We start from the raw sequence: 13789 nt of genomic DNA, 5'->3' as shown, positions 1-13789 counted from the left end.
TTTTTATGAGATTATTTTAGGGGGGTCATTGACCAATTGACCCTAAGGAGGAGCCGCGCTTGCTTCTGTCATGTGTCACATAATATTAATATATCTACGTCATACGTCTTTGGTTTGTATCATTGTAAACACCCATAACGTATGACGTAGATATATTAATATTATGTGACACATGACAGAAGCTCGAAACAAATGACTGTGAACGAAAAGCCCTATTCTGTGCCTTTACTTTACGTGGCTATGCTCTTAAGTTAAGTACGTCGTACGTTAAGTAAAGGTGGCTATGCTCTTACGCATAGTAAAGCCACAGAATGTAAAGCTAAATTTTCTCTTTTATTTTCAACCTTGTAACTTATTAAAATAAACATTACATAAGTCTTCAGGGACTTTCGGCCCTCGGTAATAACGTGTTTAGAGTAGATTGTAAAAATGCAGTGTATCAAAAAAAAACTTTTTTACAACTAATATGTTGCAACTAAAAACAAAGAACCAGACCTACTAAAAACAAAGACGAACAGAAGAATCTTCCCTTGAAAGTAGCGCTAACTTCAGACCGATCTGTTTATTTTTATTATCATTTGTTATTTTTATTATTATATATTAAATACAATGGAAATAAACAGGAAAATGATTCATTGTCCAATATAAATACAATGGAAATAAAAGAGGAAACTGTTTATTTGTCCAATATAAATAAAATGGAAATAAAACAGGAAAACGCAATGTCCAATATAAAATGTAAAATAGAACCTGATTGGGAAAATTATGAAGATACTCCTGATTTGATTAAATGTGAATTGAAGGGAGAAAATCCTGATGAAGATTACAGTACCACTAATGTTGACGATTCTGGAGATTCCAAGATTTTCTTGAGCCAAATTAAATCGGAAATATCACTTGATGATCTCAAACCTGAACCAACTCTGAAAGATGAAATGTTAGATTATACTGAAGAGACTCAAAAAAGTGAACATGGTATGTAAATTTTAAATCATTATTATTATATCAATTATATAACTCCATAATGGTGCAAAGGGCACATCAGTCTTTCAATAAAAAAAGCGAAAGATTTGATGGTTAGGTTGCTAGTCTCACACATATAGATATATAATACTCTAGATTGCACCCTGTCATCTTAAAATGGGTGACGGTTGCGACAGAGATAAATGAGCCTATTTGGTCGTTAGTCTCTTTTTAATTTAACCCTTAACTACAGACATCCCAATATTACCAGGTAACTACAGATCCCCAGTATTTTTTACCTGTCATTATAAAATAGAGGCAAAATATAAAGTTAATAATAAAAAACAAAAAAATATGCATTATGTGTTTTTCTGGAGTCTCTAGATATGGAAAAAATGGTAAAATGAGTGATTTTAATAATATAATACATGTTTTTAAAAGAATAATATGTTAAACGAGAATTTTGGTTACATTTTTGGTCTATAGAAACAAACAGCCATACATGCTATGGACAAAAATTTAGACTTTTTTTTAACAAATAAACGTAACATAAAATGACAAAGGAAACATAAAAAAGCATTTACGAAAATTTTTACATCCATGAGAAAAAATCTGCAAGGGGTAAAATTATCACAGAATTAAATGCCAATTCCATTTTTACAAAGTGGCTGCAAAATTTTTATCGTCAAATTTAACCTTCATTGAAGGTCCAGGATGACTTCCACAGTCCATTTCTTTACTTTTTTCCTAAAAACACCAAAAAATAATATAAACATTTCAGATTTACAAATATAGTACTCATATAAAAATACTTAAAACAGACATCCAGTAAGTCTTACCGGTTAAGATTTTTGATGTGTACTAGAAAAGAAAATATTGAAAATACACACTACACGCTTTGACTAGTTTGTATTGTTATACAAACTACCCGAGAGGTACAGAGACACATGAACTTGTAAGTGGTGAGGTTACCATGAAATCCACATTTTGGGAATGCCCGCCGGTAAAAAAATACCGGATCTCTGTAGTTAAGGGTTAAGGGGAATGTCGACGACGTGGCTATCCCAATACTTTATCGAGTATTATGTATTGACACTTCGAGCAGGTGGTGGCGAGAAATGGTCTTTTGTTCACGACGTGAATAATCGTGGTTCGAATCCCATACCAACTTTAATTGTTTTATTTTTAATTTAATCAATATTGCGTTTATTAGATATTTTTACATCTGAAAAATGGACCTAAGTAAAGCTAGCAGATAATAAATGTATGTATAGTAAGTTAATATTGGAATACATAATTTGTGAACTGCATAGTAAAATAAAAGTTGTTCGTTATTAATATAAATTCGGCCTTATTCAAATGATGTGAATAATGTTTGTTTTGCTTCTACCTTTTCAAAAAATTGTATTGCAGTACTCATCTTGTAGTATGTTCGTATTTGGTGATTACAACTTGCCTAATGCAGCATGGGATAATGATGAGTATGGTGTGTTGGTGAATTGTCCTGGTGGAGATCCTTCGGTGGATGTAGCACAAGCTTTTGGTTATTTGAAATTCTTCCAAAATAACAATGTCCCTAACAATCGTAATGTATTTTTAGATTTAGTTTTTTCTAATGTTAGGGAACTGAATGTCATCAAAGCGGGAGATCCACTTGTTGATCCAAGTTTACACCATGTAGGGTATGACGTATGAATGTTCCATAGCTCTCAACTTAAATGACACTAACACTACAAAATTGATTTATGAAGATTTTTTTTTATGATTTTAGGAACGGTAATTATTTTGAACTGAATAACTTTCTTTCATTCATTAATTGGGATGGGTGTTTGGATAATAACGTTGATGATGCAACGAGTCTCTTCTATTATGATATCCTTTTAACAGGGATTTCTCTCTTTATTCCTCTGAAAAAATATAGAACATCTACATTTCCTAAATGGTTCTCCTCAGACCTAAGAAAATTAACAAGGGAAAAAAGGTATGCGCACCTTCTTTATCTTAAAAATCATTCTGACACTGAGTATATGAAGTTTTCACGTCTTCGAGCTGATTGTAAACGTTTATCTGAAATATGTTTTAACAACTATATTAGAAGGATTGAGTCAGACCTAATTAATAATCCTAAATCCTTTTGGAAGTATGTTAATGACAAAAGGTCAGGTCATCATTTACCTAATTCCTTATTTTACCAGGAACATACAGCTTGTAATGGTCTTGATATAGCCAAGTTGTTTATGAATTTCTTTCAGACAGTGTACATACCTAACAACAATCACTCTCAATTGCCTACAATTTCCGAAATTAAAAACTCTAATATAAGTATTCATACACATCCTATTTCTGTTTCTGATATTTTTAATTGTATTAGCTCGATTCCCAATAAGCTCACTACTGGTCCTGATGGCGTTCCAAATTTCCTGCTGAAAAAGTGTGTTTGTACGATTGTTGTACCATTATTTTTATTATTTAATAAATCGTTGGAAACTTCGACGTTTCCGATAGCCTGGAAGGAAAGTTATATTGTACCTGTATTTAAGAGTGGTCTGAAGGATAATGTTGAAAACTACCGTGGTATCTGCATCCAATCTGCTATTCCTAAGCTGTTTGACGGCCTTGTAGCTAAGCAGCTTTCCTTGGTCTTGTTGAAATTTACTATCTGAGTCACAACATGGTTTTTGCAAAAATAGGTCCACTGCGACAAATTTGGTATGCTATCAGTCTGACCTTCTAACTCAGATCGAGGATGGTAGGCAAATCGATGCAATATACACAGATTTCTCTAAGGCCTTTGATCGTGTGGATTATCAAGTTCTTTTGTGTAAGTTGGTCTTGTTTGGTTTTCATGCTGGATTTGTGGAGTGGATAAAAAATTACTTAACGGGTCGCAGTCAAAGGGTGAAGATTGGTAGTCATCTCTCCGATGAAATAAAAGTAAGTTCTGGAATTCCTCAGGGTGGTCATATTTCACCTCTCCTTTTTAACATCTTTGTTAATGATATAACTGACAGCTTTCGTAATAGTAAGTGTCTAATGTTTGCTGATGATTTAAAATTCTGGAGAGTTATAGAAACAATTAGAGACCAAGATTTACTACAGGAGGATTTAGACTGTTTACATGCCTGGTGTGTTCAAAATAGACTTAATTTAAATACCAATAAGTGCTCTTTCATAAGTTTTACACATAAGGTTGGGAGGGTTGAAACGAGTTATACTATATGTAACCAACAACTCAATCGCGTTTCTTCCATTAAAGACTTAGGTGTCATTATGGATGAAAAACTTTCTTTTATAGAACACATTAATTCTATTTCTGTAAAGGCATCTAAGCTTCTAGGTTTTGTTATGAGAAATTGTAAGTGTTTTTCTGTGGTAGCAACGAGATTGGTTTATTGCTCAATTGTTAGATCCTTGTTGGAGTACTGTTCAGTAGTTTGGTCCCCTTACTATCAAAACCATATCGATACGGTCGAGAGGATCCAACATAAATTTTTACGTTACTGCGCATTCAAATCTTATCTAACTATAGTTAACCATGATTACTCAACTGTAGAGTCCCATCTCTCTCTACTTCCTCTCAGATTACGTCGTGAGATCTCTGGCGCAGTCTTTCTGCATAAGTTGATTAACGCACAAATTGATTGTCCAAGTCTCTTGCGCCAAATTGATTTTAATGTTCCCAATCGAGCCCTTCGCTATCATAAAACATTCAATGTCTCTTACCACAGAACGTCCTATGGTTTTTATAGCCCAGTCGATAGGTATATGGGATTATTGAATGCTAGTAATGTCGATGTTTTCAATATTTCATTGGATCAACTGAGCTGAAGAGATCTCTGGCTTTATGATGTTCATTGTTGCAAAAATGTCTGTTTCATTATTGTTAATACGCCTTGTTAAATTTAGTGTTGTATGTTAGATATATTTGTTACATCTTATATTTTAGGTATATTGTGATTGCTTGTATTATTGCATTGTATCTTCTTATGTGTACTACTTTTTTGTGTTGATGCTAGTTATTATTATTATTGACTTTATAATTACACTTTTAATGGGGTTTTCCCGTATGATTAATAAATAAATAAAAAATAAATAAATTCTGCCGTCCGGATCTTCCGAGAAAGGCAGTCTTGCTGAGGGAGAACGCACCCTCTCATCCCGACCCAAAAGAACTAAAAGATGGCGAAATAATGTATTATAGAATCTATAAAACGTGTGTATCGACGAAAGTTATTGATGGTGTTGATTACTGGAATCTATGAAGGAGAAAACGTTTCAGAGACTATAAAAGAAGTATGTACCTTCAATATTAGATTCAGATTCAGATTCGTTTATTCATGTCAATAACACAAGTGTTTAACACATGTCAAATAAAATTACACAAAGATTTGGACGCAATACAAATTAAAAAGATGCACAATACGACTAAGAGTATTAATAAAAATACTAACATTAAAATCACATTAAATTTGATTACATTAACAATGGACATTGCTTAAAGTCATAAAATCCTAAAATTTAAATGTAAGAAATTCCTCATTACTATAAAAAACATTTTCTAACAAAATATCTTTAATTGTACTCTTAAATTGATTTAATGGAAGACACTTTAAACTATCTGGAAGTTTGTTGAAAAATTTAATAGCCCAGTATCCTGGCCCAGTTTGACACCTCCTCAATCTCCAGTAGGCTGGCACGAGATGGTGTTTATATCGGGTGTCATGTTGGTGTATGTTCTCATGGGTTTCAAAGTGCGCCCCTCCCCTCTTGATAAACATTAGGTTCTCAAGTATATATAGAGATGGAACAGTGAGAATTCTTAGGGACCTATATGCTTGCCTACAATCATCCCTATACCAAAGACCAGCAAGAACTCTAACTGCCTTACGCTGCCAACCAAAGACTGTCAACATTTCTGCTGAATGACCCCAGACTAAAATGGCATAGGCTAGATGAGACTGAAAAATTGCATGGTACGCTGTTATTAAGACTTTATGTGAAACATTAGATGCCAGATTCCTGAGTACAAACAGATTTTTTGCTAGCTTTTTACTTAGACTGTTGATATGTTCACCCCATTGAAGCTTGGGATCTAATAATACACCCAGAAATCTGACACTGCTCATACCATCATTTACATTCTGTGTGTCTCTGAGAGAAAAAACAACTCTGTTGGTTTTTGCTGCATTGAGCAGTAATCGGTTTACGCAAAACCATTCATTGGTCACTGACTGTGCAGACATAGAACCCTCAAGCGACTCCACAAGTGTATCAGTTGTAAAAGACACTGTGGTGTCATCGGCGAAGAGTGTGTACTTTGCATTTGTGTTAATGCTCGTAAGGTCATTAATATAAATTAGAAAGAGAATGGGTCCCAGAACAGAGCCCTGGGGAACCCCAATATTAACAACACTCTTTCCCGATAACACCCCAGAGACCCTCACAACCTGTGTTCTGTTTTCTAAGTAAGATTGAACTAGTTTTACACTGTAAGGACAGAAGTAGTATTTTTTGAGTTTTTGCAAGAGCATTCCATGATTTACACAGTCAAATGCCTTGCTCAAGTCACAAAACAGAACAGTATTAAACTGCAACATATGAAAGGAGTCTACAATATGTGAGACCAAGTCCAGTATGCCAAGTACTGTGGATTTGTCCTTTCTAAAACCGAACTGAGAATCTGAGAAATAGTTATTATTTTCAAAAAATGTGGTTATTTGTACTGCCATAGCTTTTTCAACAATTTTAGAGATTATTGGAAGCAGCGAAACCGGTCTATAGTTTTCTGGATTCTTAACGTCGCCTTTTTTATAAATTGGTGTAACAATTGCTTTTTTAAGGACTGATGTAAATTTATTTTCTTTAAAGCATAGATTTATTAGTTTAGTGAGTGGGCTTATAATAATATTTTTAATCATTTTAATAAGGTTAACATTAAATCCATATATATCATGGCTATTTTTATTCTTTAAGCTGTTTATTATATCCCTCGTTTGATTAAAGGTAATTTCAAGAAATGAAAAGGTGTTTGTATGATTGACATAATTAATTTTATTAATAAAGTCAATATTTAATTTTGGAATGTCTTTAACTATATTAGTGGCAATTTGGGAAAAATAATCATTGAACTGGTTTGGCGTGATCTTGTGATCTTCTAATGAAGACCCTGATTTTCCTCGATATTTGTTTATCATGTTCCACATGGTTTTCTGTGGATTTTTTGAATTTAATATTATTTGGTCATTTGACCTCACTTTGGCTTTCTTAATTTCATTTTTATATTGATTTCTGAATTGTTTAAGTATATGATGGTTATTATCATTTTTATGTTGCCTATAAAATTCTTCTAAAAATTTTAGATGTTCCCGCATTGCCTGTAGGTCATTTGTAAACCATGTGATTTTTTCAGATTGGTCTGATCTTACTCTATATTTTTTTTGTGAAAAAGATTCTAAAAAACAACTTTCAAGAATATTCATAAAGTGACAGAATTTTAATTCAACATCAGTGTTATCTTCATAGATAAAATCCCAGTTTACTTCCGATACTTTGCTGAAAAATATGTTCTTACCTTTTTCAGTTATAGGCCTAATAAGCATAGTTGTCTCAGTAAAACCTGTAACCTTTTTTTGAATCTCAAATTTGACAATCTGGCCTTTGTGATCTGAAAAACCAGTCTCAATAACCTCAGCAGAGTACAGGGGCAATCCAGGATCCATGAAAATATTATCAAGACACTTATTACCCCTTGTCGATTCATTTATAGTCTTGACTAGGTGAAAACCTTCAAGAACGCCTTGAAGTTTACGGGCACTTGCATTGTCAACAAGAAAGTCCACATTGAAGTCCCCAGGAACAAGGACTTGTTTATTTGGGCTTAATGTGCCTAGAACTCCTTCAAGAGAGTCCAAAAAGATGTCAAACGGGCCAGAGGGGCTATGGTATACTGCTAAAACTAACAAGTTAAAATCTTTTAGACATATACAACAATATTCTATACAAAAATCAATTATAAAAGTGTCATTATTAACAACATTAAAACATATAGTATTTTTAACGAAGATCGCAGAACCCCCTCCGCAAATAAACCCTGCTTTCATTCCATTCTCCATTAAATGAGCCTTAACGGCTGCCGAGTCCACTGAGGGGTGGAAGCCGGTTACAAAGAACCAAGTTTTGGGGGATGGTGATTCAGCTACCTTGAGTGTTGTGACACTTGCAGCTGTGCCTCTGATTGGTGCCGGTCTACGATTTTTAGGGGCTGCTCTCTTTCTGTTTTGGACAATGGTCCAACCTTCAGTAGTTTCACTCTCATTGGTATTTGTTAACTGATGTTTTTGAAGTTGAGATATTTTGGACTCAGAATTATTGATTTCCGAATCCGGAATCTGTTTTGTTTTTGTTTTATTTGTCATGTCGTTGACGTTGACATTATTGACTTTGACTTTTGGCGAATCCATTGCTACCAACTGTTGTTCGTTGCGTTCGATTTTCGTTTCCATCTGCTCCGTTTGATCCGGTTTCAATGCGCCGGCGCCTGAGACATCGTCAGCGTGAGACGATATGATGAAGGAAGGTGCGGGGAAGAGGACGAAGGATGTTTACCTTTCTTTGAGCGTGAAGTCTCCGGTTTTTTTATGGCATTCTCATACTTTTCCTTCCACAGATTGGCATTTTCCTGTAGAATCTTGTTTTTGTCAGTTAATTCATCCACTAACCTTCTCAAATCTTTTATGTTCTCTGGTGTTACATTTTGGCTATCTTTGTCTTCTTTAACCTCGGTCTTCTGAGCTTCCGCATCACAACAGTAAATACGACTTTTGTCGACGAAAACTACTTTTCCGGCCCAATCTCTGTTTACACAGGAATTGTGGAAAAGGCTACCGCACTTAACACAGATTACCACAGTAGAACTTTTCGTTTTGCAGCATTTAAATGCCGTTTTATCGGGAGCGTCGTCTTTCGCATGTTTCATAGCTGACGCCATCTTGCCGAAACTATTAGGGTATATATCTGTTGACAAAGGATTGTATTTTTTGAAAAAGTTTTTGTTATATTTCTATAGACAAAACAAAAACACAAACTCGTGTTGAATAAAACAAAATAGAAAATTTTTTGAAGACTCCTGTTTTGAAACAGTTTGAGTTTTGTTTTTTTGCAGTAGCAGTAACGTCAAAGGGTTTCAGCATGTTTTGAGTCTGTTATGTTTATTAATTTTTCGCTTTTTTGTAAACTTAACTAAATTAGTTTTTGTTTTGGCTCGGAGAATTTCTGAACACATCACTCATACATTTTAGTGAAACTAGTGAATTAAGTGAAAATTAATAGATCATGTCTGAAGGTGGCAGAGCTTCCAAAAGGCAGTGGTCGACTGAAGAAATATGTACCCTAATAGACGCCTTCCGGAAACAGAAATTTGTGGTACCCCAAGGATCATCATCGTTGGTGACCGCTGACAGCCCATGGAGGGCCATGTTATGTGTGTTTTGCTTGTTTGACTATAGCTGCCCATGTTTTTCTTTCCTTCGCTTGTTTTTCCCATTCTCGTATTCCTAGGTCTTTCAAATCCTGATTAATACCATCAATCCATCTCTTTCTAGGCCTACCTCTCGGTCTCTTCCCATTTAATTCTTTCCTAAGTACTTTTTTTGTATTTCTCTTATCATCCATCCTTTCTACGTGTCCTAACCAGCTCAGTCGTTTACTTCGTATTTCTTTTATGATAGTCGGTCTGTTAAACATTTTATTTAATTCGTGGTTCATTCTTATACGCCATTCTCCATTCTCCTGTATAGGTCCATATATTTTCCTTAAGATTTTTCTTTCCCATCTAAGAAGTTTTTCCTTTTGTTCACTAGTCAAGGTCCATGTTTCTGATGCATACATTACTACAGGTCTCATTACTGTTGTGTATATTTTTATTTTTGAATTAATAGATACTGATTTTGACTTTATGATATTTTGTAGTCTGTAGAAGCATTTGTTCCCAAGTGAAATTCTTGCTGTTACCTCATCACTGTTTTTATTTCCTTCTGTTATTGTTGATCCTAAATATTTGAAACAGTCTACTCTTTCAAATATTTGCCCGCACAGAGATATGTTGCTTTTCGTTTGTACTTTTTCCCGAGTTGTTATCATGTACTTTGTCTTTGAGACATTAACTTCTAGACCCATAGTCTGTGCCGCTTCTTTAAAATATGTATAAATTTTTTCTAGATCTTTTAATGTCCAGCTGATTATGTCTATATCATCTGCGTAGGCAACGACCTGATTGAGCTTTGTAAATATTGTACCATCCCTATCTATAGGAGTTTTCCTGATTACTTGTTCCAACGCAAGGTTAAAAAGTGTTGTTGACAGTGTTAGACCTTCATTAATGTTAAATTCATCGGACAGTTGATTTTGGATCCTTACTTTTGCTTTGGTGTTGGTTAGGCATAGTTTTACTAATCTGATTAGTTTCTTTGACACATTTAACTCTTGCATTGCGCTATATAATTCCTTTCTAATTATTGAGTCATACGCTTGTTTGAAATCTACAAATAGATAATGTAGTTCGGTTTTCCGCTTGTAGAATTTTTCCAGCGTTTGCCTTACTGTAAATATTTGGTCTATAGTTGACCTGCCTTTCCTGAATCCTCCTTGATAATCCCTGTTGTTTGTTCCATTATATTATTTAGTTTTCCTTCCAATATTTTGCTAAATATTTTGTATCCAACGTTTAGCAGTGATATTCCCCAGTGATTATTGCAATCTAACGTATCTCCCTTATGTATAGGGCATATCACTGCAATTTTCCATTGTTCCGGCATTATTTCTGTGGTCCATATTTCTAGTATTAACTTTGATATTTCACTCTGTATTCTATGTCCTCCATATTTCTACAGTTATTGTATCGCATCCTGGGGACTTGTTATTTTTCATTTTTTTTATTACGTCTTTTATTTCTGCTTCTGTTGGTGCATATTGGTCTACTTCAGCTTCTCCTACTAATCTTAGCTCTTCTATTTCGTAACGTTGATTTTGTTTATTCAACAGTTATTTAAAATGTTCTCTCCACCGATTTAGCACTCCTTTTTCGTCTGCTATTAAGTCCCCATTTTTGTCTTTGCATAATTTTGTTCTCGGTTGGAAACCTTTTTTTTTCAAGATTTATTTCTTTATAGAATAGTTTTATTTCAGGTTTTTGTTCATGTTTTTCTAGCCTTTCAATCTTTTGTTTATTGTGTTTCCTCGTTTTAAATCTCAGATGTTTTGTTAATTGTCGTCTTCTTGTAGTATATCCCTCTTTGGTTTCTTCCGTACTGTTGTTCAGCATTTTAAGCCGAGCTTGGTTTTTTTGTTCCATTAGTCTCTGGCAATCTTTGTCATACCATCTTTTTTGGGTAGGTTCTTTGCTTTCCCCCACTACTTCTTTTGCAGCTGTTATCACTGCTTCTTTTAAAACCCTCCATTTATCTTCGATATTTCTGACCTGATTTTATTTATTTATTTATTTATTTTTACGGATATACCATTTTTACAAAAATACGACATCAACCTTTACAAAGCATAGGTTCAATAGGTTGCGTTAAAAAAACAAACCAAAAATTAAAATTAAACAACATTCAATAAAAGTAGTAGCTTAAGTTATTAAATAATGCTCAAAATCTCTCAACTGATTTCTTAAACGTTGCTATAGATATTCCAAATAACTCTAAACCTAAACTATTGCTGTGCTCATTGGCAGTTCGTAAAATTCTTGTAATGGGTTCATTTTGACCATAATTTGTAGTGTGGAATGGAATGTTGAAAATCTCAGTGTTACGAGTTCTTCTAGTATTAACATTAAAACTTATTAAATTTAGTAACTCTGGATCTTGAACATATCCATTGATAATCTTAAAAAGGAAACATAAATACGCTTGACACCTTCTATGATGTAGTGGTGAGATATTTAGTATTGACAGTATATCATCATATATGTATTGCTGTCTAATAAAACCAATCTTGTAAGCACATACCCTCAAGAATTTATTCTGAACTCTCTCGATACTGTAGATGAAGGAGACCAAATGAGAGAACCATACTCCAAAACTGATCGGACTAAACTAAAGTATAACATTTTTAAAGTTTTAGTCCTGTCGCCATGGGGGGTACAACGGCCTCCTTAATTCAGATGGACTTACCCAAGTTTTTTATGTATTTTGACCCGTAGAACACGAATTTTTTTTTGGGGAACAGTCGATCCGGATGTCGATAAGATTGTTATAAACAAAGAACTTGAGGAATCACATAACAGCGATTTTTCGCAAAACAAAACATTTTTTTGTATTTTTTGGGTGATTCTCAGCAAAAAATGGTCTTACAAGTTTTTTCGTAGGATGCATAATTTTAGAGATAAACGCGGTTGAACTTTCAAAAAATCGAAAAAGTGCAATTTTTGAACCCGAATAACTTTTGACTAAAAAATAAAATAGCAATTCTGCTTACTGCATTTGAAAGTTCAAGTCAAATTCTATCGGTTTTGATTATTTGCATTGCTAAAAATTAAGTTTTTATTTGTTAAACAAAGCCATGCCATAAACACATAGTGTTTCCCGTGCCCAATGCATGCGTTTTAATGTACGTAACCTACGTAAAAATTGTCTGTATGCGCGCCTACTCGTTCGATTTCAAATAGGAAATGCATTGAAAACATCATTCAATCACTATGTATTTATAGCTTTGTTTAACAATAAAAAATTAAGTTTTAGCAATGAAAGTAATCAAAACCGATAGAATTTGACTTGAACTTTCAAATGCGGTAAGCAGAATTGCTATTTTATTTTTCAATCAAAAGTTATTCGGGTTCAAAAATTGCAATTTTTCTATTTTTTGAAAGTTCAACCGTGTGTATGTCGAAAAATGTTATACATCCTACGAAAACACTTGTAAAAACATTTTTCGCTTAGAATGACCCAAAAAATACAAAACAATGTTTTGTTTTGCGAAAAATCGCTGTTATGTGATTCCTCAAGTTCTTTGTTTATAACAATCTTATATCGACATCCAGATCGACTGTTACCCAAAAAATTCGTGTTCTACGGGTCAAAATACATAAAAAAAATTGGGTAAGTCCATCTGAATTAAGGAGGCCGTTGTACCCCCACTGGCGACAGGACTATTTGTACTGAAAACTGATTACAGTTTCTTAGAATAAATCCCAACATTTTTAAAGCTTTAGCTGAAGTTTCGTTAATGTGATATTTAAAAGTTAATTTAGAATCAAAATTTATACCTAAATTCTTAATATTATGACGTGCCTCTAATGGTACATTATTTATACAATAATCATAATTTACAAACTCTCTTGATCTTCCAAAAGTAATTTTAAAACATTTTTTTTATATTTAAGTATAGCATGTTTACCTCACACCAACTAGCTAAGCTTTTAATATCATTCTGTAACAAAGAGGCGTCAACTAGGTTATTAACTATTCGAAATATTTTAAGGTCATCAGCAAACATTAGAAATTTACTACTTTTAATCACTGAGGATATATCATTAACAAATATATTAAATAAGAGAGGCTCAATATGAGACCCCTGAGGTTACAGATATTTGTTGAGATAAACAATTTCCATATTTAACATACTGACATCTACCAGATATATAACTACCTATCCACTCAATTATTTTACCTCCAAATCCATAGCCTTTCAATTTAGCAATAAGCAGATCATGGTTAACTCTATCGAAGGCTTTAGAGAAGTCTGTGTAGATAGCGTCAACCTGACCCTTCTGCTCAACTGAATTAGCAATGAAATTAGTATACAATATTAAGTTCGTGCATGTAGACTTACC

The 13789-nt window shown here is 33.7% G+C and overlaps 1 protein-coding gene across 1 annotated transcript in view; it reads left to right on the top strand.

Moving 5' to 3' along the window:
• Positions 1–211: 211 nt before the first annotated feature.
• Positions 212–13789, top strand: part of LOC114334088 (zinc finger protein OZF) — a 30640-nt gene continuing 17062 nt past the window's right edge. The window contains exon 1 of the mRNA XM_028284104.2: positions 212–975. Coding sequence (XP_028139905.1) covers positions 654–975 — 322 coding nt within the window. The 5' untranslated portion in view covers positions 212–653. The remainder of the gene's footprint in view (positions 976–13789) is intronic.

This window comes from Diabrotica virgifera, chromosome 9, assembly GCF_917563875.1.
Source record: "Diabrotica virgifera virgifera chromosome 9, PGI_DIABVI_V3a".
NCBI classification, from domain to species: Eukaryota; Metazoa; Arthropoda; class Insecta; order Coleoptera; family Chrysomelidae; genus Diabrotica; species Diabrotica virgifera.
This window is presented reverse-complemented; position numbering and strand designations above follow the sequence as displayed.